General features: G+C 43.2%; 1 protein-coding gene across 1 annotated transcript in view; it reads left to right on the top strand.

Annotated features, from left to right (window-relative positions):
- Positions 1 to 21,516, top strand: part of TOGARAM2 (TOG array regulator of axonemal microtubules 2) — a 23,116-nt gene extending 1,600 nt beyond the window's left edge. Inside the window, exons 4-16 of the mRNA XM_027696539.1 lie at positions 871 to 959; positions 1,875 to 2,022; positions 3,135 to 3,293; positions 5,379 to 5,511; positions 6,902 to 7,007; positions 8,755 to 8,990; positions 10,202 to 10,357; positions 11,529 to 11,646; positions 12,583 to 12,683; positions 14,042 to 14,246; positions 15,397 to 15,613; positions 18,774 to 18,860; positions 21,078 to 21,516. Of these exons, the coding sequence (XP_027552340.1) occupies positions 871 to 959; positions 1,875 to 2,022; positions 3,135 to 3,293; positions 5,379 to 5,511; positions 6,902 to 7,007; positions 8,755 to 8,990; positions 10,202 to 10,357; positions 11,529 to 11,646; positions 12,583 to 12,683; positions 14,042 to 14,246; positions 15,397 to 15,613; positions 18,774 to 18,860; positions 21,078 to 21,322 (2,000 nt within the window). The 3' untranslated portion in view covers positions 21,323 to 21,516. The remainder of the gene's footprint in view (positions 1 to 870; positions 960 to 1,874; positions 2,023 to 3,134; positions 3,294 to 5,378; positions 5,512 to 6,901; positions 7,008 to 8,754; positions 8,991 to 10,201; positions 10,358 to 11,528; positions 11,647 to 12,582; positions 12,684 to 14,041; positions 14,247 to 15,396; positions 15,614 to 18,773; positions 18,861 to 21,077) is intronic.
- Positions 21,517 to 24,376: the final 2,860 nt, after the last annotated feature.

The following is a 24,376-nucleotide window of genomic DNA, read 5'->3' as shown; positions in this document are numbered from 1 at the left end:
CTGTCAACTTCCCAGATGCTCTTACCCTCCAAGCCCTTGCCTCCCATACAAAATAGTCCTCCTTCCTCAAAGCCCATATCTGCCTCTCTTTCATTATTGACCTGGTCATTCTGCAGGGAAAAAAAATTCTGATTGAAGAAAGAATCCTTTTTTTCCTGCTTGGCTACCACATGATTTTATCATCTGTGAAGCTGTGTAAGGAATGATTAATTCTCTGAGTCGAACAGCTCTGTTGGAGAGTATTTTGGAATGAGCTGCACTGTGCTATTTCCATTACGAAAATCAGCCTTTAGTCAGACTGGCCAGAAAGTGGCCTGATCTCATATAATTTAGAATGAAAATCCTTGGGGAAAATGAATTATCTAGCTTCAAGAACACAGTTCAGGTTTGGGTAACACTTTAGACGTCCTAAGCTTTTCTTTAAATGCCCTCTAAAATATTCCAACAAATACATACAGCTATTAAAAACTAGGAGTTCTTTTAGTAACTGGGAAAAGGAGGATGTTTACTAAAATCAGCATGGATAGGAACAGATAAAATCTCTTTGGCAAGAGCAATCTGCATCTCTTCGCCCTTCTCTATCAAACACAGCTGCTCACCAGAAGCCAAGGGCTGAGGCCTTATCATGCAGTAGGTTTGAGTCTGATGGCCAACAGAGTAGTGTCATTTCAGCTGCCAGTGCAATATGGCAGTACCCCATCTGTTTGGAGAGGTTATAAGTATATATGCCTTGCTATTCTCATACGTAATCTCTTGTGTATTATCAGAGCTCTGCAATCTGGAACCTGGGTTGCCTTGCTCCCCAGTGTCACGTTTTTGGTGGCTTGAAGTCTGCTGAACATTTACATGGACCTTTGCTTCTATTAACAGGCCTCCCACTGAGACAGAACAAGGAGATGAATCATCTCTTGACTCTTCGCTTTACAAATGATGACGACTTGAAGGACAGCAGTGGAAGGGTAAGGGCTAAGGACAGGGATGAGCAGGCTTCCTTTTCAGTGACTGTTCAGTGCTTAGCACAAAATGTCACTGAAAATCATAATCTTCCTTTCCTGGGGGATGGGGATTCTCTTGGGAACACATTTGATAGCTACAGAGCAATTGCTTGAGTATTTTTACTGGTGAAGGTGTCACTGGTTAGGAAATGGTGCTAAGGTTGTGCAAGGAGCATTCTCTCTATGTGTGAAGGCCAATTTAGAGAAGTTTTGAGTGGCAGGACAAGTTACATCAGTGAACATGTGCAAAATGCACACTTGGAAGCAGAGGAAAGATTCTAATGTTGAGTGTAAGCAACATTAGAAGCAAAATAAAATAGGAGAGTTTGCTTTTTCCTGGTTACTTTTCTTGCTGTATCTCACAGCCCTCTCATTGTCAGGTTTTTTTATTCATTAAGACCAATGTTTCTGAAACTTATTTTCACATGACTCCTTTTGTGGACTTGTGTTCTTGGAGAGGAGCTGAGTCCTTCAAAACCAAAGAAGTGAGAAATAGCTGCAATTACTGGCCATGAGTGTTAAGAAACAGCTCTTATTGCTGATTATTGCAGATGTTTTTTATTCTCCTGCCATGGCCTGTTCACCAGTAGTGTGAGCTTTTCATATGTCTTGGAGCACTCCTATGACTTTCTCAGTTCAAGCAGGGCACCCTGACACAGATTCACAAATAGTACCTTGGACCAGTGGAAGGTTATGGCAATAAAGTGTTCCACCTCACTGTGTGTAATTGTCAAAGTGAGGACAGGAGAAATTCTTCTGAAACTATTGGCATGTATATGGAGCTGCTTTAAAGACTATGACACTCTACCACTGTGTTCCTGTTGTGTGCGGTTTGTGTATCTCTGTTTATGGTCTGTGATATATTTCCATCTCAACTAGGTCCGTGTTGTATTATGCAAGTCAGCTGAAAAGAAAGTACGACAGAGAAAAATGAGAGAGATGGAGCTTTTGGAGAAAGATAGAGAAAAGGAAAAGTCCTTGCAGCTCCCTACACAGAGAGTTGACCCCAGGAATGCAGCTGAAGAAAGTAAGTAGTTGCTGTAGTTGTGAGCCTTTTTGATCACTTGCTTTCTCTTTGCATAGTGTTGGAAAACTCTATGAAATCAGACTGGAAGGCTGTTACACTTACTTCTGAGTGGAAGTTTAAATATGATTTATTTCCATTTTCCAAAGAAAAATAGAGAGGCATGAAGTGCCTATGGCCCTCACTGAGTTGCCACAGAATATCAGCTTCCCACCTTCACCTATAAAGTCTTTCAGAGTAGAAAACCCTGTCACACAAACTACACAGGGGCTTCAGACTCTCTAATTGTGAGCAGCCTCCAGAGAAGGTGAGCGGATGAGTCCAAAAGAATGCTTTTCAACCAAGGTGCAACCTGGAAGAAACAAAATTAAACTGCTTCTAATTAAAACACAAGAGATCCTGCTCACACCACTCCCTGCTGAGGAGCTCTCACCGTAGAGCTGTGCTGAAGCCCTGAGCCAGTGCTTATGTTTTACCCCCACGAGCAAGCAGCATTACTGACTTAATCACAGCTGACGGGCTCTGATTGCACTGCTGCGTGCTCTGCCCTGAGCGTGGCAGCAGGGAACTTGAAGAGTCAGCACTCAGCCCAAGGGCATCGTGCAAGGTTATCTGCTCTTTTTTTTTTTTTTTTGTAACTTCCCAATCCAGCCTCTGACACAGAAAAACAAAAGAAAACCGATGCTGAGTTTTCCTTGTTTCTTGGGGAAAGCGCCACTGCATTCGGTTTTAAACTAAAAGAGGGTAGATTCAGACTAGATATTAGGAAGGAATTTTTTACAGTGAAGATGATGAAATTCTGGAACAGTTTGCCCAGAGAAGCTGTTGTTGCTCCATCATTGAAGGTGTTCTGAGAAACCTGATCTAGTTGAAGATGTCCCTGCTCAGGGGAATTGGACTACGTGGCCTTTAAAGGTCCCTTCCAACCCAAACTGTTCTATGATTCTGTGATTATGTGATCACTGTCCAATGTTAGCATGCAATTTTTATGCTTGAAGTTGTTTGGGACAACAAAGAGATGTTACGCAGCTCCAGAAAGTTTTCTAGCCCTTTCCAAGCCCATAGCCATGCTGTCCAGCACTCTTCACTTACAAGGTCCTGTTTGGTATCTGCAGGCTTTAGCCTACCACCTGTCAGCGGGACCCTTTTCAATGTGCACAGAAAGCCTGCTGCTGCCTTGAAGGCGCGAATATTGAACAAGCGGGTCAACGTGCCCCTAATGCCCAAGACACCCAACGTCAACGTGGATGGCAGCTTCCCACACAACTTCTCAGGTGAGCCTGCTCCACTGCTGCCCCACGCACAAGCTTTTTCCTTGCACAAGGAGCACAAACTGCCTCTCTCCTCAGCCACAGCTGGGATCTTGGGTCCATAGACTGTCCTGAGAATTAGCAGCAAATCTGCTTTGGATTTACTCCAGCTTGGTGGTGCTGGAGCAGTTGGTGCTTAGAGATCCATTGGAAAGTTGAGCTGAATAAAGCAGTGGTAAAGGCTTAAGTTCTGGCTTTTGCCCATATTGATAGTCCAAAATACAACATTGGTGCTAGGAGGCAGCTGTAAGTGCAGAGCTGGGCTCCAGTGCAGTCTGGCAGGGTGTGCTCACTGTGCCCCTCCAAGTACCACTGTGATCAATTGTCCACACACCACCTTGGCCCTCTGCCTGTGCTGGCTCTCCAGCCAGCTTTTCTGCTATCACAGCAAGGGTTGTCTCTGCATGGAAATCAGGGACTTGATATAATCGTGCTGTTGCACCCAGAAGTGCATAATGGCTTCTATCCACTTTCATCCCACTGCCTGCAAAGGAAACTGGGAACAAGCAGTGCTCTTCCTCTGTCGCCCCACCCAAATACAGTGGCTGTGTGTAGCAGATGACATACAGGACAGGCTGCCTGGTGCTCCCAGGCTGCTTGCTGCCTGCAATAAATATACAGCAGATAGTCCACAGTAGTTCTTGTCTCTCCTTTGTGGGTAGCCTGCCTCATGTTATGATCCTGAGCAGGATGGATAAGAAAAAGGGAGTAGGAGTGATACTTTGAATGCTCTTTTCTAGTGACGCCACTTCAGTTTTCAAAATTGACCCTAACTAGCCTGATATGGCCCTCCATTCATATTGAATATAGATGTGTATATCTGCATACATGTGCAGTGACATCACTGATGTCAGTGACAGTGATACATCAGTGACATCCAGATTAGCTCACATCTGAATATTTTTGATTTTACAGTTCCTCCATACTTTGTAGAACATGCAAGGTAGCATAAAACCCCTACAGAGTCTATAGCAGTTCATCTAGATTCTGTGCAATATTTATACTCAATACTTTTAGACAGCTCAGATGTTTTCATCTACACTTTAGAAAATGAGCTTTTGAGTGCAAGACATGAAATTTTTGATCGACAGTGCTTTTGATGGCAAATGGGTTTCATAAGAAATGCATTTATCATCTGAATTTTCTTCTACCTTGTAAATTTATCATCAAGAGAGTGTGTTTGCCAACAATTTGCATCTATATTTACATATTTTTATTCTCAGTTCACATTTGGAAGGCTTTTTTATCACAACTATCTAGACTAGAAATTGCATTTTTCCACAAGAGAAAGCTTAGGCGTTGTACAGTTTGCAAACAAGTACATTTGATGACAAATAAATTTCACCTCAGCATCTCTGAAATACAGCCAGTGGGTACCTCTGAAATAGTAAATATTCATAATGCTTGGAAAATAACAAAATCCATAAACTACTACTTTCCCAATAGTATGCTAAAATGTACGTGCACTCAGCCACCTGCTGTCTATAATATTTGAAGTAAATGGAAACAGAGACACTGTCAGATTTAGAGGATCAGGTATCACTATTCCATGGCGGTTGCTCCTTGGGGATTCACCCGAGCCCGGGAGGACTCAGTTGCTCAGGCTTGGTGCTCACGGGAGGCAGCTGGAGGTCCTTCCTCAGAAAGTTACAGAGATGGGACATTATGGAGACGAGACAAGAGAGGCACATGCCCACCTGAGGAGCTTACTCCTGGGGTAGCATGTCCTGCTGGGCAGCACTGTCTCCCGGTGAGTGTGAGCCCTGTGGCACTATGAGCCTGCAGCTGGCTGTGGTACCTATATGGACCTGGGAGCTGGTACTGTGTGTGCAATTTTCAGGTTTACACAAGGAGATGGTGCCCAGCTGAGGGTGGCTGGGAGAGCAATGGATGCTGGGGAAAGCAGCGAGCCAGACAGCAGTGAATTCTCTGAAGCAGTGCCAGTTTTCATCCATGTGTAATCTTGGCTGGGAGATTGGGTTGCTGTCTGCTCTGTGGAGGGGTGTCTTGCTGGGGATGTAACGCTCATGTCTGACCTTCTCCTCATAGTGAACTCACAGATGGCCATTGGTCTGGAGCGCAGAGAGGAGCCAGGATGTGGGAATGCCCAGAAAGGCAGACCCTCTTCTGACCCACAGCAGCTGTTGCTCAGTGCACTCGCATGGCTCAGCAGCGACAACTGGTAAGAAAGTCCCCTGTTCCCTTTTTCTCCCTCTCAGAGTAAAGGCAGGTTAGAAGTGTATTTTTCTAGTGCCTTGGAGCCCAGACAGCCCAGAGGTCCAAAGGGGACTAGTGAAACCGCTCCAGAGCAGTCAGAGCATAAAGACTTTAGAGCAGCCTTTATTGCCCTTTCGTCTGTAGCAGTGCTACAGCTGCAGCAGGTCTGTGCTGTTTCCTGGTTTTGCTCTCTGCTCCATGTAGCTGCAAGTGCAATCTGCAGGGAAGAGGGAAAGCTGCAGAACAAGATGATTTGCTGGCTGAAGCCAGAAGCAGGATGGAAGCAGTCTTGAGTTTAGAGATTTGGGTGCCTCAGGTCACTGGCCCAGGTGGGACTGAGTAAGGATTTGTCTCTGGTCCTGCTGCTGGCAGCAGTGGCAGAAGACAGGGTCTCCCTGTGACCTCCTGCATGTCCCAGACACACCTACAGGGAGTTCCTATTTCTGAGGAGTGGACTGAGTTGTGGTGCAGGGTTGCTCCATTCACACTGGGATAACTGTGCAAAATCTTCTGTGATGCATCTACTTGTGCAATTTTTTTGTTTTGTCCCTCTCCCATTTCTGTTTGGTGCCCTGTGAGATGCAGAGAGCTGCTGCAGGTGTGGGGAGGTCTGGGTTACACTCAGGGACCCCCATCGGATGACTCCCCAGTCCTGTGCTGCAGTCCTGATGGCTGGGTCATGTACCTTCCTGTAGCTCAGGTCCTGCACAAAGCAAGTGCTGCTAGAGGCAAGTTTAAGATAACATATTGCTGTTGTGGGTGCTATTTTAAGTAGGGATTTTCTGGAAAATCCAGCATTTCTGCTGTTCTTGCCTGGGTGTGAAATCTTTTAGGACATACTGCTGCTTTATGGGGAGTGTGTGAGGTGGGGTGGACTGGGTGACAAACAGGACTAGATTGCAGAGTGGAAACTCAGCTATGGAGAGGCAGTGTAAACTCTCACTCTTGAACTTTGCTGGGGATGGCAAAGAAGGAAAATACCCCAGTAACACACTGACAGGATTGTGTCTCAGTGACAGGTACAGGGAGGGTGCAAGGAACAGAAACATGGCATGGTCTCACAGCTTCTAGGAAGCAGTGACATAGGGACTTCATGTGCCAGGGATTTCAGAAAGGCTGTCTTCTTAAATGGCCACAAATTAATCCATCCAATCTGAAATCCATCTATTTGCCTTTTGGATTTGTGAATGCTTTTGACAGCCACAGCATCCTGTGGCAACGAGTTCCATGATTTAATTAAGAGCTGTATGAAAAGCACCTCCCTTTGTTTGAGCCGTAAGCCTGGTCATTTCAGAGGATGTAGCCTATTTCTTGGGTGGAGAGAAAAATCAATCTTTTTGGTTATTGCTTTTCAGGGAGCTGAAGGAGAAGGGACTCCTCAGCATCAAATGCCTGGCTATCTCCAATTCAAAAGTCCTTCTTTGTAGACTTCGTGAGGTTTCCTTGGCAGTCACCAAAGAGGTAAGAACACTGTGATGAATTTTTTCCCACATACATGGTGTATAGAGTGGATATGTGCTTGTTCATCTACATGTGTGCTCCCTGTCTCCCTTCATTACTATTTTTAGACCTTATTTTTCTAGTTGCTGTCACAATTGATCTGTCGGTACATATAGCTATATTTAGTGGTATGTAGGGTATCTGACACTCTCCTCTTTGAGCTAGGTGCCATTATAATGCAATATACAAATGCAGAAACTGAAACACTAATTAGGTTATTTGCCACAGCCCAAATCTCTGCCCAAGCTGCAATTAAACACTGAAGCTTTTACCTCCCATCTTTCTCCCACGTTCTCTTTCTCCTCAGCATCCTGGGGGATTGACTGCAGGTCTTTATTTTCCAGTGTATCCTGGTGATGGCTTCTTCTTCCTTTCTGTGTAATTTGCTTTTTTGTAATTTGCCCTTTTCATTCATCTGTTGCCTCTGTGCACAAGTGGAATTTTGCACAGTGGCCTGGCTGTGGGATTTGCAGGGCAGTTGTACGTCTTCACTACATCATCTCTCAGTTAGCAGAGAGGTCTCAACCTAAGTTCCCTAATACCATCTGCGGCTCTTTTTCCGACTTGGCACTTGTCTGTGGCCTGAACCAGCTGCTACACAATTTCCAAATATATAAAATTTTCCTTTGCTTGCAGAAGATAGTAGGACTTCGCTCATATCTGTAAAAATCAGTCCTTCTCTCCAATATTTAATGATGTTGGAGGCTTGAATGCCCCTTGTGTTGTTGGACTCTTCAAACCTGTCTGTTTAGATATGTAGAACTGGGATTCTCCCACTCTGAGATCATCAGTGTTAGGAGTAGAAGCCCTTTTAGCTTAGCTCATCTGTTTTTTATATCACTTTTATATTTCAGAGGAAATTTCTCTGTTCTACACACTCATACGCAGAGACATCTTTCAGCTTTCATTTCACTCCAGTTCCAGATTTTTCTCTCATAAGCACTTCTAGCACTTTGTTGTTAATTTTTATTAGGAGGCACAGCTAAGTGGGGGAGAAAGAATCACTGGTCTGTCCTTCAAAGTATCTTTCAAAATGAAGCACGTGACTCTCAGATGCTGCTTCCTTAACCTTGTGGGAGAGCCTTTTGGAAGCGGGGATTACTCCAGGTTCTAATGGAGCAGCACTGAAAGCTGTGAAACCCCACTGATGGCAGCTGTAATTGGATGAGATCTCCAGGAACCATGAGTGCCCTGAGGCCAACAGCTGGGCTTCTCCTGAGTAGAAAGAGCTGCAGATGCACTCAAGTTCCTGCAGCAAATTATTCTGCAGACTTGAGCCTGTGCTTTCTGTTTCCTGCTTGAGTGCTTAAGCTGCTGGTGTTGCTTTTATGAACAGGAGAAAAGTCCTACTTTCTTTTTATCGTGTCTTTATGAATTGTGCTTTTATGGTTTGAAATCAGTCCTTGCTTTCATTTGTTTGTTTTTATAATAAAAGGGCCTAAAATCAAAGCAGTGTACACCATGAGTTTAATAGCACACTTTGTTTAGGTGTAACAATATTTTATAGGCTTGCAGTAAATGGGCCTGAGGCCAGAGAAGAAGTTGGCACTAGAGTAAGTGCCTTTCTGTGCTTATGGTCTTCTGCTCTTAATGTGCCTTTATCTTCCCCTGGACACAGTGAAAAGTCTTGTAGTTCTCTGTGACTTTTGTCTAGGGGAAGTGATTTTCTTTACAGTGTGAATATTGTTTCCTCTTATGACTTCCCCAGGTGACCAGCCTCCGCTCGAAGGTGTCTCACTCTGCAATTGTTGCTCTTGGAGAGCTCTTTGTGACCTTGAAGAAGGACATGGACTCTGAGGTGGATGAGGTTGCTCAGGTCTTGCTCCAGATGGTTTGGAACTCCCCAGAGTTCATTCAGAAAGCAGCCAGTCAGACCCTGGGCATCATGGTGGAGAATGTGACTCCTTCACGAGCAATGACTGCTCTCATGGACAGCGGAGTCCAGTATGTCGATCTTTTCCAAATTATATCCTTCACCTTATATTGTGGGGGTGGGGGAAGGGATGAGAGAAAGAAGGGGAATGATGGGAGGGAAGGGTCCTTTATTCTGCATCTTCTATGTACTTGGTGACTAGATCCTCTGATCAACCTCACTTCCTTCCTCTTGTCTCCTACTTCTCTCCTCAACAACCTATTTGTTCTCACAGTCTGTCAGCATTTTCTAGACATGGTGAATGGTGGAGAAGTGAAAGTCCCTGCAAAGGCTAGGGATAGAGCCTGGTGGTTTTGTGGGAAGAGGGACTATTTCAATTCCAGCAGTGAGCGCCCTTTGTTATTTCACAACTAACCACAGAGGTTCTGGGAATAAACATCCATCATCATTATGCCATTAACTCGAGAAATAAGGAGGGTAATTGCTGGGACATGGAGCACACGGGGGAGGATGTGCTGGGTGTGGCACAGCCTGCACAGCAGGTGCAGCTCCTGCCAAGAGGAGCCTTGTATGACTGTCCTGTCCTTAGAGCTCTGCTTTCTATTCAGATGGATGCTTCATGTTAGACTTGAGATGGTGAATCACTTTAAAGGCGCCTTCACAGGCTGACTTCCATGGGGTAGCTGAACCAATGCTGCCTTAAAGTATTGGTGCTGTGCCTGATAGTTTCCAAAAGGCACCCTCTAGAACAGGACAACCTGGCTAAAATGACTGCCACCCTTTCCTCAGCTTTGGAAAAGGGTAAAACTTCCAAACTTATCTCTTGCCAAGCCTCACAGAACAAACTGGCTGCATTGCTGGATATTCTGTAGCTTCATGCCCCAGTGTTTTTTTCCTCCCACTTGTTTTTTTTTCCCAAGGATCTGCAGATTTGGAGCTAAATGGTGGAATAAGCCTCAATCCTGCTGCAGCTCTGTCTGTGTAGTGGGTCCCCTCTGATGGGTCAGCATGAATTGTCTTTCATTTCCCTCTTTCTCTGAGTTAATGTTGGGAAAGAAATTGGGTCCAGGGAGACTGAATTCTTCCCTCTTCCATGCAGGCTGTCCTTTGGTACAATGCCAACTTTGTGTTTATCTTAGGACAGAATCTTCTACAGGTGGCTAAAATTGCAGTGAGAACACAGGCCTCCTTCTCCCAGGGATGACAGGGAGCCTGCTATGACCAAGGCATGTGTTTCTGGCCCTCCTTTTCCCTCTGCCCCAGTGTTTGCTCTCATTTCCAGGCATCGCCATGTCCTGGTGCGGAAGTGTGCAGCCAAACACCTGCTGACAGTGATGGAGAAGATTGGAGCCAAGAAACTGGCAGCCACCCCCGTCAGGGCCGAGAGGCTGGTGCGCCTGGCGGTGAAGCTTGCTCAGGACTGTCACAAGGACACACGGTAATGATCTTCATTTCACCTCCTAAAGTGTGGAAACTGTTTGATGTCTGGCTATAAAGGGTGAAACCACAAAAGAGTGGAAGGTAAAGTAAATATTAAGTTACTTTACTGTGTGGATAAGTTCATAGAACCATAGAATATGCTAAGTTGGAAGGGACCCATCAGAATCATTGTGTCCAACTCCTGGCCCTGCACAGGACACCCCAAGAATCACACCACGTGCCTGAGAGCTTTGTCCAAATGGTTCTTGAACTGAGATAGGCTTGTTGCTGTGACCACTTCCCTGGGTTGTCTGGGGAAATGACTGTACTGGGTAACATGAGGTTGCCCAGCAAGGACCATTGCCAAATTCCTGTGACTTGAACAATTCTTTATTGAGATCAAAACAGCTCAGATTAATCAGTCAAAGAATTTTGTTTGGTCTTGTGCATAATTCAAAGCTGAAATGTTGGCCACAGTTCATTACTGAAGGATTCCAAGCATTTATTTTTCATAAAGTTAAGACTGTCCTTGAAAAATTCCAGGTGTCTTTAGCCAGTGTATTTGGTCTTTTAAAACCTGTTTTGCAGATTTGTATAATGCTTTTGTCTGTGGCTGAACAACTCCAGATTTCTTCTTGAAGAGAGCTATAGTTTCCTAGTAGCAAAATCAAACCAAACCACCAAAAGACCCTTACTTTGATGATTAAATTCCCATTAATAGATGCCAAGAACACATGAGCAAGTAGCTGCCCATATGCATATATACAGTATAGAATAATCAATATAAGCATGAGGTGATTTGTCCTGGCTTGTCTGCCAGTTAAAGAAAGGTAAATTATTGTGCAATGGCAGCAAGACACTGCTAAAAGTTCTGACAACGCAGCAGATGTGCTTTGCTTGTCCCCTGGGATCCTTCAATCCTGCAAAAGCATACCCACAATTTCAGAGTGAAATTGTATTTTTCTGTTGCCCCATGTTCTCCTCCTGCCTCTTGTGTTCATCTGACAGCACCATGAAGTGACATGAGGAGGTAAATCTCTCTTTGCTGAATCGGTAATGCCTTCTCATGGAACTATTGCACCAGACGAGTTTAAAGTATCAACTTATTCTGTTAACACTTTTCCTTTGTTTATTCACAAGAGAGAAAAGACAGTAATAGTCTCTATGAATTTCCCTCTTTCCTGTGTTAGGTATTATGGATGGAAAATGCTGCATATGTTGATGAGTCATCAAAAATTTAATAGGCTTTTGGAACAATCTGTTTCCACACGTGACTTGAAAGATATTCTGGCAAGAATTAAGAATAAAGTAAGTGCTGGCAGGAGAAATGTCTCCTTCATGCAAGTATTGAGATCAGATGATAATCTTTGTTTATCTCATTCCTCTTCTGCTGAATCATTTTGCTCCTGGGAATGAACTGTTGATCCTCAGCCTGTTTATCTACAGACAACAAAGGAACTAATATTATTAGAAATACAGTGGGGCTTTGAATATTTTGAATATCAGCCACAAACAGGAAAGGGAAATAGGAGAAATATGTTTACATTTCAGCATAACCCCCCCCTTGTCCCTCCCTTACCCCCACTAAAGCAATTAAGTGAGAATAGTGCTTCTGAAGATAATAGAGTCTTTGCAAAAGACGAAGGAAGTAGTAGTGCCAAGAAAATTTCCAAAGACACAAAAGATGCACAAGGCAATCATAATTACTACAATTATTGTCTGTCTTCTGGGAATACTGCCCTGCTGTCATGCCCTGTGGAGCTGGAAGAAGCTTGGTGAATTCAGCAGCATCCAGTGGAAAATCATGTTTGGTTTTGGGTTTTTTTTATTCCTTTTCACTTACATTCACATTCTGGAAAGGAATGTCCCTTTGTGCAGGAATAGGGAGAGTGAGTGTGAACCAAATCAACACCCAACAGAAGTGGCCGGCCTCCAGAGAGTCCAAAGTTTTCTGCTGTTCCCTTTAAGAACTCTTGTTCCCTACCAGTTTGCATTATTCCTGTTTATGCTCAAGACTAATGAATTCAGGATTTTATACCGTTGCTCACTATGGTAGCGCCTATAACCTGCCTTGGGTTATTGAAAACAAATAGTTGGCATCACTGAATCTCTAGCCCGTCTCCTTCTGTATATTAGGAAATATTTTCCTAAGCCTTTCCTGGTAGCAGTTATAACTTGTGTTTTGAACAAGTAATTTCCTATTTTATCTTCTAAAGATTCATGGGTTTTTATATGTCTTTGTAGGGGATAGAAGACCATGAAGGTGAGCCTCCACCTGTTGAGAACCCCAGGAAGAGGAGGAACAATGGCTTGATGCCCCAGGCTAGAATGCCTTCTTGTGGAGGGTACTGAGCACTTCTGATAGATCTGACAAAGCACATGACAAGCTTTATATATCTCTTCCTCAGGAAAATCTTTCTGGTGGAGATGACCTGTGCCCGAGATTGTTTCCTTTCCCTAAAACTTTTCTGTGATAAAAAAATGTCTATTTCTGCCTTATGCTGAACACAACTCTTTTGAAGGGTTTTCCACAAAAATTCAAAGAGACAAAGAGACATCCTCTGATTGCAGCTCAGAAGATCCAGTGCAGTGGTGATGAGAGCAGTGTTGTGGAGGCTGTGAGAGGGTCATGTCTCTGCTACCTGACTTGGGACAAGTAATTTGAATCACAGGGGTTTTTTATCTGAGTGGAGTCTTTTTTAGATGGGTGGTTTGATGAGAAGTCCCAGTCTAGAACCAAGATGCCATTCCCAAAAATAGCACTTCCCATGCATGTGGTTTGGCCTGGCAGAATCATGGTTTTCTGACCCTCAAACAGTACCAAGTTTGAGTAGTAAGTAGCAACTCAATTCCTGAGCAGTTCTGGTTGACAGATTTCTCAACGTGGAGTTTTTCTCTAGATATTCATGTCATTCCTGCTGTTTGATTGTTGAAGAGAAAGTTGTTTTTCTTCCCCCTCCCCCATGCTACAATCAGCATTCAAGACAGGAATTTGGTCCTTGCTGTCTCCTCATTCCAGTGGGAGAGCTACTTGTACCCGTTCTCCTCTGATAACAGAGGGGATTTATTTATGTTATGCTCAGCAGTGGCAGAAAGATGACCACATGCCTCACTAGCCTAGTTAGTCATTCCTCCCATGGAAGAGAGAGGTTGATCCAAGAGAATTGTTCCCAGTGGGTTTGTTAAGCTGTAGATCCAGTCTCTAGGGAAGCAATAATGTGAGCATAGTGATGGGATGCCTGGCTTCTGTTTTTGTCTCTGTTACTGATTTTCTGGATCCTTCAGATATGCCCCTATTCATCTGTTTAGATGCATCTGAGTTATTTTTCCAGATTGCCATACCCTAGTGTAGAGAGACTTCTCCAGAGTAATTAATTTCCTGATTATAATACAGACACCTCCCATATGATGAAGCATTTAAACTTTGAAGTAGTGTCTATCTTTCCCCACAAAGCAATGCTAGATGTGTACTTGGGTAGACATCTGAAGATAAATGAGATGCATCTCCTCCTTGGTTTTCCTGAGTAAGCACTAGCGAGGATGTTACTTGCAGATTGTCTCCTGTAATTATTGTCATGAGATCCAAGTTGTTTTTCAGGTCAGGATCTAGCTGAAATCACATCATTAGGAAGGCTCCTCAAGAGGTTTTCCTCACAATTAACTGAAGATGTTATCACCAACGGGTCTTGTTTTTATTTTCCAGTTTGGAGTCTACTTCTGATGTACCCTTCTTACACCGTTCAAAAGTCCATCTTATGTTACTTCCAACTGTGGAAGAAACGGAGCTGCTCCAGAAGCTTTATGATCTCCTGACAGCCAAAGAGTTTCAGATACGAATGGAGGGAGTGGCACTCCTCCTGGATCTCTGCAAAAGCAGCCCCAGGCTCATCTCCAATAATATTGTCCAGGTATGTGGGGTATCTCCATTGCTAATTTGCTTTAGCTCCTTTCCCAAGCCCATAGCATTGAAGTTAATTCAGTGTGTCTCAGTGCTACATCCTAGTTGTTTGGGACAGGCTGGTCCCTCTTACCCAAAATAATTTAATTCAACTCCAGGCTTCAGGACAAGTAATTTCAGTCCAGATGTATTTCTCTGACAGGTGCCTGTTTGTGCTGTTCATGAGATGATGGCAGAATTTACTGTTGCTGTAACTTCTGTCTCCTACTCCCAGTTGGGTTCAGTAAAGGAAATCCAGCCACTGAAAACATGGCAATTACTCTCTAGACAAAAATGGAGTGGGATGGTAAAGAGAAGTGTCAAGTTGGGTTGGTTTAAAATTTTTTTTTTTAAAAAGATGCTCCTGTGAACTCTGTCTTGTCTTGCACAGGCATGGCTCTGCCTACTTGTTCCTGTCCTCGTCCCTTTTCTTCTTGGGAAAGACTGTTCTCATCCTTCCTGGGGGGCATTTTTTTCTCTTTGGAAAGAGGAGAAAAATAGCTAAAGACAGAACTTCTCTTCCTTCTCCTCCCAGTAGCTGCTTTTCCCCCTTTTCCAGAAAATGGTGCCTGATAATGTGGTTGTCAAGGGACTGAACCTGCTCTAAGGAGAGCTGCACAGCACATTAAACTTCAGAAGTCTACCTGTTAGTTAGACAAATGGTCTGGATCCTGAAGAGTTGATCAGAGCCCTGCACTTCTCCAGACACAGGTTCTGAAACAGATAAAACAAAACGTGTATCTCAGCCAGCCACAGTTTTGCCAAATCAAAATTACCCTTGGTACTTGAGGCAACTGTATGGAAAAATGGTTTCATACTTCTATACCAAGGATATTGTTTTTCATTAATCAAATGGGATTAATTTAATGATTTATATGTGAAGAGAAACACCACAGGAACTATTCTGTCCCCACCCAAACCTCTTAAAAACATATGAAAATCTTTCAACCAGCATGAGGTTGCTCAACCATTCCAGTGAGTAGCCCACAGGAAAACAGCAAGCACTAACCTGACAGAAAGGATTACTTTCATCTTTTACATTGCTGAGTACTCGTTTCTACATCCCTTCTTAAAACAAAGACACTTTAGTACAGCTTTCATGTCTTTTGTTTTCTTTACAGATTTTTGATTACTTTGTCCTGAGGATTTGTGATTACAACAAGAAAGTGAAGCAGCAGGCGCTGGAGGCGCTGGCTTTGATGATAGCCATGCTCAGAGATGCCTTAAACCCAGTGCTGATCCGTCTGGTGGAAGCAATCACCAACAATCTGAACTCAAAGCACTTGGGGATTTATGGTGCAGCTGTGAAAGCACTGGAAGCATCCATTGCTCACTTAGGTAAGGCTGACCTCTGACTTTGACTGTCTTCAGCTGTGGCTTCTCCCTCTCAGGTTGAAATGAACACTGACTCTGTACACAGCTGTTGTTGTCTGTGGAAATATCCAGCTGGTATCCACCTAAGGTAGTGGTGGTGCAGTCCTTATGCACCAATCCCCAAATAGGCTTGAATGTGTATGAGCATTTCCCCAAAGTCCCAGGAGCCTTTGGCTCTGTGCCGCTTGTCTGCTATGGTACAGAAGGAGCTGAACAATAAATCCTGGACTACAACTTTGCTAGAATTCAGGGACAAAGGGATTTTTGGATCTTGCTCGAGCCCAGTTTGACTTCCCAAATGAATTGCTTTGCTGTTGGCATGAAGGTACACTGGCCCATCGGAGCTTCTGCAGAGAAGAAGAGCCTCCTGGAAGGCTCTACATTATAGGCTTTAGCTGGTCCTGTCTATTTTTCACCTTTCTTCTTTTTCTTCTTTTTTCAAAATGAATTTATGATTTGCCGAATTCATTTCTTTAGAACAAACAGGTATAAATCCAGCTGTAAATGATGGCTTGTTCCACACGTTGTTCTGCATGGGGCAAGATCACTATAGCAAATAACTACATAGCCAAGGTCTGCTGTAAATTCCTTTGCCACACAGATTTATGTCAGCTGTGAAAATGCAGCACTGGGTGAATATGTCTGAAAAATTTAGTGTTGAAGAGGCAGGCCTTAAAGGGGAGTTACCAACTTTCTACACATCAGCTGCTTTGCAAACTCATTGAATTTGCTGACTCGCTGCCTTTCTGTGTCCCAAGTGTAGGGTTATTTCTGTTCCTGAAGTGGGGAGAAGGGTGTGAGACCTGTACTGCTCTTGGCCCTTATCCATTTTTTTGTGGTGCACGGGAGAAGTCTTTGAAAAAGCTACAGAATCCTGCTAACAGAGGATGTGGCAAACAAATCCCTTCACGGTTTTGTATGGAGCTTTCTGTCATTTCCCTCTCACCAATTCTGAGATCACTGTAAATTTTCCATGGTGGCAGATATCAGAACAGGAGCAAGGCACACCTGTCTCTCATCACAATGACTTTACCCAGGGATAGGTTCAAGCAAACAAGGTGGAATGTATTTTTTCAGTTCTGCACATTTTTATGGACGTTTGCAAAAATTCAAGCAAGCAACTGAATCACAAATATTTCAAAATTCATCACCTTTAGTGGCTTTAGTGGGGGAAGGAAGTCTCTACTGAAAAAATGCATGAGCAAAATCTCCCCATGTACTTTAAAACTGTCTGCCTTTACACATTAAAATCAAGTGCCAAATGACAAGAAACCTCCCAAACTCTAAAGGATTGTGCAACACTCCTATCTTAGGGTAAGTGAGCAAAGCACACGGTCCTGCCCCATTGCTCCACTGAGCTTCACACCTAAAAGCCCAGCTATTGCTCTGAGGCTCTGAGCCTCAGATGCTGAGTTTTGGGTGAGACTTCCTCATCTGTCCTGCCCTGTCCTTTGTCTTGAAAGAAATGCCTATCAGATGGCCGCTGCCTTGATGTCAAGGCATGGAGTCATTCCAGCAGCCCACATAGCTCCCAGAGCAACCAGCCCTCTGCAAAAGGGGAAGTTTCCCCTGTAGGTGTTGAGGTAGTAGAGAGGTGTCTGCAGTGAAAATGAGGGCACGGAGAAGTAGATTCTTCTTTTACTCCTATTGCAAATGCTGGGCCATCTGTCCTGCGGCCGACAGGTTTAGCTAATATGCAGAGCAGAGAGTTAGAGCTGAGTTCGTAAGAACTGAGCTGCCTGCCACCTTGTTTTCTCTAACAGCCATTAAAACTCCTCTGTCTTCAGGTCTCTCAAGGCCGCTAAAGTAGCAGTTGGGTAAATTGTGTTATTGACTTGAGCTTTATTGTTTCAAAATGCACGGGGCATTTGAAAACCTTGAAATGGAAGGTGAATAGTGGCTATACACTTGGATTCCTAAGAACCAAGCAAACACATCCAAGCCCTGAGTGTTCCCCTGATAATCCATGTAGATACCAATATTAACGCTTAATTAACAGTTTGTGCTCCTTCAAGATCTCCAGATCTCAGGGTAGTTTTTTTTCCCAAGTAGCAGCTGCAAGGTAACTCTCAGGGGAGGAACAGCAAAGGTGAAACAATGTCTGCCAATATTGCAAGAGCGCGAGACAGAAAGTGAGGTGTCTGTTTAAAAAGGTGAATGAGAAGACTGTAATTACCAAAGCAGAAGCTTAATTAGGGGAGCAGGTTTAGTTCTTTACTGCATGCTTGCAAGAAGATCATTAGGGACTTCCCTTTTTGTACCTCATGCAAAAGAGGAGCTCTTAATAGTACACTGCTACTGAAAACCACTTTGGGATTTGCCTCTGTTGTGGTTCACAAAGAAGTAGGTTGCCTGCTTTATCACTCCTGGTGACACGGCATCGACACGGTGACATGAGGTATTGCAGTGCATCCCACGCACATTCTGTCTCCAAGAAAAGCTTTGCTTGGCTTATTGGAGTGGTAGGACTGCAGGCTTGCAGACCAAGCTAGGCAACAGTTTATTAATTCAAACAAGACCCTCATATCAACAACAGACAGCATAGGAAAAACAAAATACATATGACAGTCAAGTACTGGGAAATCAGTTCGTTTTCCAATCTCCCTGCCAAGATCTGATTTCACAGATGTACAGGAGCCCCCGGGAGTGGATGGCAATGAGCAGTAAATTCTCTTGTAAGATTAACTTGGAGTCTTGTCCATAGATCCCAACAGGTAACTTGAAGATTTAAAAACAGCTTATCTTTAAAGTGGGAATGGATGTGTGAACTTTTGAGCCATCTCACCCTTTTTCTTAGGGAAGGGAGGAGATCACTTCTGCAAAGCTCTGGCATGCAAAACCTTGTCACTGCTTACATGTGATTTGAATTTTGAGGTCCCTGATATGAAATGTTTAACACAGCTCCTGGTACAGCAGACCACTTTGGATTTACAAATGTGAAATGAGAGCTTTTCTTTTTGAATTTAAAATCCTCTCAAGTAAGAAGGAAAGAAGAAAAGGACTCAGAAACTGGCAGAAATTTACTTTATTTTACAAAATTCAGTTGTCTCTGCCCTTTCCCTCCCCACCCTCCTTTCTCGTATGTCCTCAAAAGAATGAGCAGAAATAAATGCTTCTCTTTCAGATAAAGTGTCGGTGCTGAAAGAGTTTAGCAACCGAATGAGTCAACTGAGTGGCCAAGCTCTGCTGGATGTCACCGAACGTCTCTCAGGTATCGCCTGCTTCAGCTGATATCCACTTCTAAGCCAACAAGTCTCCAGAGGAAATATTTAGAGGGATTGCCTGTGAATAGACAGTACAGTAGCTCATCAAAATCTGAGCTTGTCCCTCCTGCAAAATACACATAAAGGGTGTATTTGGCAGGTTTTTGCCTGGCTGCTGCAGAGGCTGTGTGTGAGATGAGGACAGTGCTCAGGCTCAGGGCTGAGCCCTCACTGGGGCATCTCAGGACCCTCCTTCAGGAAAGAAAGGGGCTAAAAATACCCTAGTTGGCTCCTCCCTTGGAAGGACAGTACGGAAAAGGTCAGGGAGGTCGGTGAGAGCGACCTTTTCTAAAGCAAACAACCATCCTTTAGGAAAAATAGTGGCAAATGGTGTTTCTGGGGATCAGTTTGTTTTGTCCTCACAGAATTCTTGTTTTTCTCTTGGAAACTTTTGAGGCTGAACCCTGCAGTGCTTGGTAGGTTAAAACTCAACACACATATTACGGGCAAGGATTTTGTGCAAGGTAGGATTTGGGGGTAGAAGCAGAGTGCTGAGGCTCCCTGCCTGTATTGCAAAAAATGGCATTGGACTCTGAGCATTTCAGGATGTGCAAGCAGCCTGTTTCTATATCAGCACTGTCCGACATGCTACAAATGCAGCTGATAATTGATTTATATTTGTAGCTTGCTACGTCAGCAACAGCCAAGGAATGGAAAAAACGATAATCTCAATATATACTAGAGAAGACTATTTATAGCTTTGCTTTAATTATGGCTAAATCCACCGCTAATTATGCCAGCATCTTTTAATGCAAGGTTTAATACACTTTGCTTCTTCATTAGGAATCTCAAAAGGGCATGTTCAGCCATAGCAAATGTAAAAGGGCCTTTAAAGATAATTTGAATAAAGTAAATCTCCAGAAATGGAGAATTTAGTTTTGCAGTTATTTAAATCTCTTTTTCAAATGAAGTATTTGAACAGAAATCAGGACTACTTTAGAAAGAGCAGATGTTCTCTCTGGGATTTAGTTGGAACAAACATCTCCTTCTCTTCTGAAGTTTCATAGTGACCAATGTCTTTAATTGCATTTAAACTCAAATTAACTCCCATTTTAAACTGGGTACCGTAACCCTTTTCCTGCTTACCAGAAATGGAATGACTGCTGCTAGATTAACAGCGTAGAGAAAATGAAGGTTCTTCCACCACTGAATAATAAATGGTTACTGCATAACATTTCAACTGAACAGAAAATAAGAATGGTCTTCAGACCATTTCAGATTTTGATCTCTCAGCAAAATCTGCCATGCAAGGAGCCTATTGGTAGTAAATTTTTGTTCATATTTAATATAGTTCGGTTCAGAAAACGAGCAGAGAGCAGACTTCAGAGAGAATGTGAGAGAATGCTTGTTTTTTGGTTAAATTTCAGCCCCCCACGTAACATTTTTCTTTCTCTATTCTGCTATTTCAGTGCACATTGGGAGAGTAAATGCCATTAACATTGTGAGGGTAAATGCCATTAAAATTGTGAGATGCTCAAATGCCATGGCAATGGGGTCTAGGTAATTATCTAAGATGCCCTGAAGTTTGAAACAGCTGTTCATTAGAAGCCACAGAATATGAGGGAAAGAAAAGCTCAGATTTGACCATTCTGCCAAAGACATCAGTTAGTCACTGATGTTTCTAATAAAACTGTCAAGCAGCAGCCATCTTTTATGGGCTGGAGTTTTGAAGTGTGGTCTAATACTGCCCTTTGCTGTGTGCCACTGAGCAAAGGGAACCGCCAGATTAGACTTTTGGCATTTTACATCAAAGGTCACAAAAAAGTAATCATCCCTTTTATTAGAAATCTTTCAATTACCTCTCTAAGGTGCATTTCAAAATCTTCAGCAATGGATTTAGACAACTTCTTAATGGAAATAAACAGCAATTTGACATTTTGGTCATTTGTCATGCAGAAACAGACAGTAAAATGATTTAACAAATGTATATGATTCACTTTGCTAAGTCTGTCACAGATATAAGGCCTCTGATTTAGAGAAATTAGTCCTGAGGGATTGGTTGTTCTGTTCAGTGGGTGATCAGCTGCTTTGCCCATTTCTGGGTCATCGGGCTCTTTGTACTTGCTGATATCAGCCAGAAAAGGCTCCCAAGAATCAAAAATGCAGATAGGTACTTGTTTGCATGAAGGTTGGTTGTTAAGAAGCTTGTCCCTCTTGCCCTGCAGTGCTTGTGGCACGTGTTTATCCCAGGAGCCCTGAAGTTGTCCAGCGCTACGCGCTGCCCGTGCTCTGGTCCTTCCTGGGGAACAAGGTCCCGCCCGTCCGAAGCGCCAACGTCAGGACTGTGGTCGCCAAGCTTGCCAAGGCCCTGCATGAAGCGATGGGCTCCAAGCTGAGGCAGCACGCTGCCAGCCAGCCTCAGAACGTGGTGAAAAACCTCTCCAACATTTTGGGCTGGAATGTCAGGTGAAGGCTGGACACGCTCCCGGAAGCTGGCGAAGTGCTGAGCTGGACAGGTGGAGGCAAAGGTGGACGTGGCGGCGGCGTTGGTTTCATTCTGCGCGTCTGAAGAACGAGGGACTTATCCTATAGACTTTATAGCTACAGATGTACATAGTATTTTGATATTTTGATGTAGTTTGGAATAAATATGTTTTGGTTGTATATTTTTTATTTTGATTATATATTTTTGATTGTATATATTTCATTTTTATTATATTTTTTAACTTAACAAAATAATAAAATAATTAAAAAAAAAAAAGGAAGAAGAGATCGAGACAGCAGGACCTGGTAGCCTAGAGGATATGTGGCTAGGCTATCGAAATGTATCTCACTGTATGTACTAGTGTCTCACCATGTCCTCCCCTCACTGAGCCTCTCCACTTCTTCTTTTGACATGTCTTCTTTGTGTCATTTGTGCTGCTGTTTGTTATTTGGCATTTCAGTGGTGCCATTTATTTACATGTTTGGCGGACAACGTGCCCAAAAGTTTCTGTACAGTCTAAAGTTTTCTAACGAGATGTATTCTGTGCTCACAATAGACCTGAGCAAAGAAACAAAGAAAACTTGGCCCAAATCCCAAAGCTTTGCCCATTTGCAATCTGAGACATCTCTGGCTCACAGCTGTCCTCAATCACTATTTTGTATGTAAGAGGAGGACACATATTTCACTGGGAAAAGATGCACTGCTTTGGAAAACACATATATATGTATATTTATCCAGGATAGCAGTCAAGTGGTGTTGTTTGTAACTTGTTTGCAGAAGGATGAGTTGACTGTGAGGCCAATAACAGGTGAGAAGGGTTTCTCAGATCTATTTATACTCCAGCCTGGGTGCCATTCAGCCCAGAGCTATGGGATAATTTATTACCATGGACCAGTGCTTGCCAGCATAATGAATTCCTGCATAGCTGGAACAAGCACTTCTGGGTTCAGCTCCAGCTCTTGGTGGACTGCATGATCATTGACAATGCTGCCTTTCAAGAAATCATTTAGCAGTTTCATTTCATAATCATTTGAATCTTTTACACTTACCTTTTAATTTGCTCTACCTTAGGGAAAAACACTTTACACATTAGTGCAAACTGTAATGTTTTGACAGCAAAGTCTGCATTGTTGCCAGTTTTTGATGTTACAGAAGAAAATGCACATGTATGTATTAATTAGGTTTTCTGGAGGAAAATATCTATTTCATGTGGCTGCGTGTGTTTGCTTAGCTATGGATCTGGTCCTGGACTAGAAAAGCCCAGGCAGAGTAGCATGTTGCAGGGAAGAGCAGTTCATGAGCTTATGGGTTTGCCAGCAGAGTGAATGTGTTCTTTTGGGATTTCCTTGGCGACAAAATTAGGGACCAGCTCCCTGCCCCAGTATTCTCAGATCTGTTTAAAATATCGTAGTAAAGGCAGTGAAACTTTCCACCTACCTGCACACCCGCTGTTTGAATGGGGGCATTTTTGGCTCTCCTTAAAGTCATTGCTCTGGCATACCAGAAGAATTTCTTAGTGTTCAAACAAACGTGAACGATGCGTGGTCCTCCTGATGGTGCTTCAGAGTCCTGGTGAGTGCTTGGCTTACAAAACTAAATTTAGATATAGGTTGGATCTTGGCTCAGTTTTATGCAAATTTAGGAGGAAAAGAAAAGCTGAGATAAGAAGCTTGAGATAATTGGATATATTGACCCCTGTGCTAGTTTTCTGCTTAACTTTCTGCAGGATTGGCTTGTCATCCCCAAATGAGTGGGTGGGAAGTAGTCAGCCCCAGTGCTGTTGCTTTGTACTTCTGGAGTGTATCAAGCTCCTGGTAAGCATCGTCCAAAGAACAGAGAAACTCACACAAGTCCTAGTCTCCTTTTTCCTGCAAAGAGTCTAAGTTAAACCTATAAAAGAATTCTTAAAATTATGAAGAGTTTATTTACAAGGTTTTAAGTGTTCTAAGTTTATTTGATGAGTACCTTTCTATTTCTACTGGTGTGTAAACAGCCTCTGAAAAGGTCACAAGCTTCACTGTGTGTTGGGAGAAGACAGGCTGCAGAGGCACTGATCAGCCCAGGGAAACTGGGAATACACTGAGCATCCACACGCCTACTGCACTCCTTGTGCTATGGTGTTTCCAGTGGCTGTTTTTCTGTGGAAAAGCTTAATCTAGTTATGTGGGGCTGAAAATCAGACGTCATAGACTTCCCTGGGCTAGCAGGGCTCAGAGGTGCAGTACATGCTTTCTTCCTCTTTGGGCTATTGGTAGGATAAATAGTTCTGAAGTACTTTTTCAACATGAAGAGCATATTATTGTTTGTGGGGTTTTTTAATTGTCTATGGTGGTTTCTAGGTTATTTCTGTATTTTGCACCTTAGAGATGGGGGGGTTTTTTTTGGTTGGGGTTTTTTGGTTTGGTGGTTTTTTTGTTTGTTTTGTTTGTTTGTTTGTTTGTTTTTTTACCCTGTTATGAGCTGTTGTTGCTATGTGGACTAAGAAGGGATTTGTCTAAGACTCAGAGTTAGGTAACTGCTTGCTAGGAGTCCTGTCTTACTGTCTGCTCAATAGCAGAGCACTGTGTGATAGGAAGGTGTCCCTGATGCTCTCTGTTTCCTGGCTTATCCACATGAAAAACTGTGCTATGGAAACCTACTTGTAATTCAGGTCTATTACAATAGTTAGCACATGCATGTATATGCATGTGTTTTCTTTGAATATAAAGATGAAAGGATCTGTGTGGATATCTGGTTATTGATACAGCCTTCAATATTCAAAAAAGGTCTGAAAGATGCATTGCCTTATGCCCTGATTGTCCACGTTAACTATAGTTACAAACAAAGAGACACAAAGCTTCAAAGTGGAGGAAAACAGGCTCTATTTAAAAAATAAAGCCTGTACTGGCAGGTTTGATTTCCAGTTTGGATGTACGAGACATTAAACTGATATTAATCATAAGAGGGGCTAAGGCTGCAAGGGAATTGTCCCATAAGATTGACTCCTTAGAGTCACATTCGAAAGCGAAGCAGCTATTGAATTTGTTGGTTTAGGTTTTA

The sequence above is a fragment of the Neopelma chrysocephalum genome, unplaced genomic scaffold (assembly GCF_003984885.1).
Source record: "Neopelma chrysocephalum unplaced genomic scaffold, ASM398488v2 Primary Assembly neopelma1_108, whole genome shotgun sequence".
In the NCBI taxonomy this organism is placed as follows: domain Eukaryota; kingdom Metazoa; phylum Chordata; class Aves; order Passeriformes; family Pipridae; genus Neopelma; species Neopelma chrysocephalum.
This window is presented reverse-complemented; position numbering and strand designations above follow the sequence as displayed.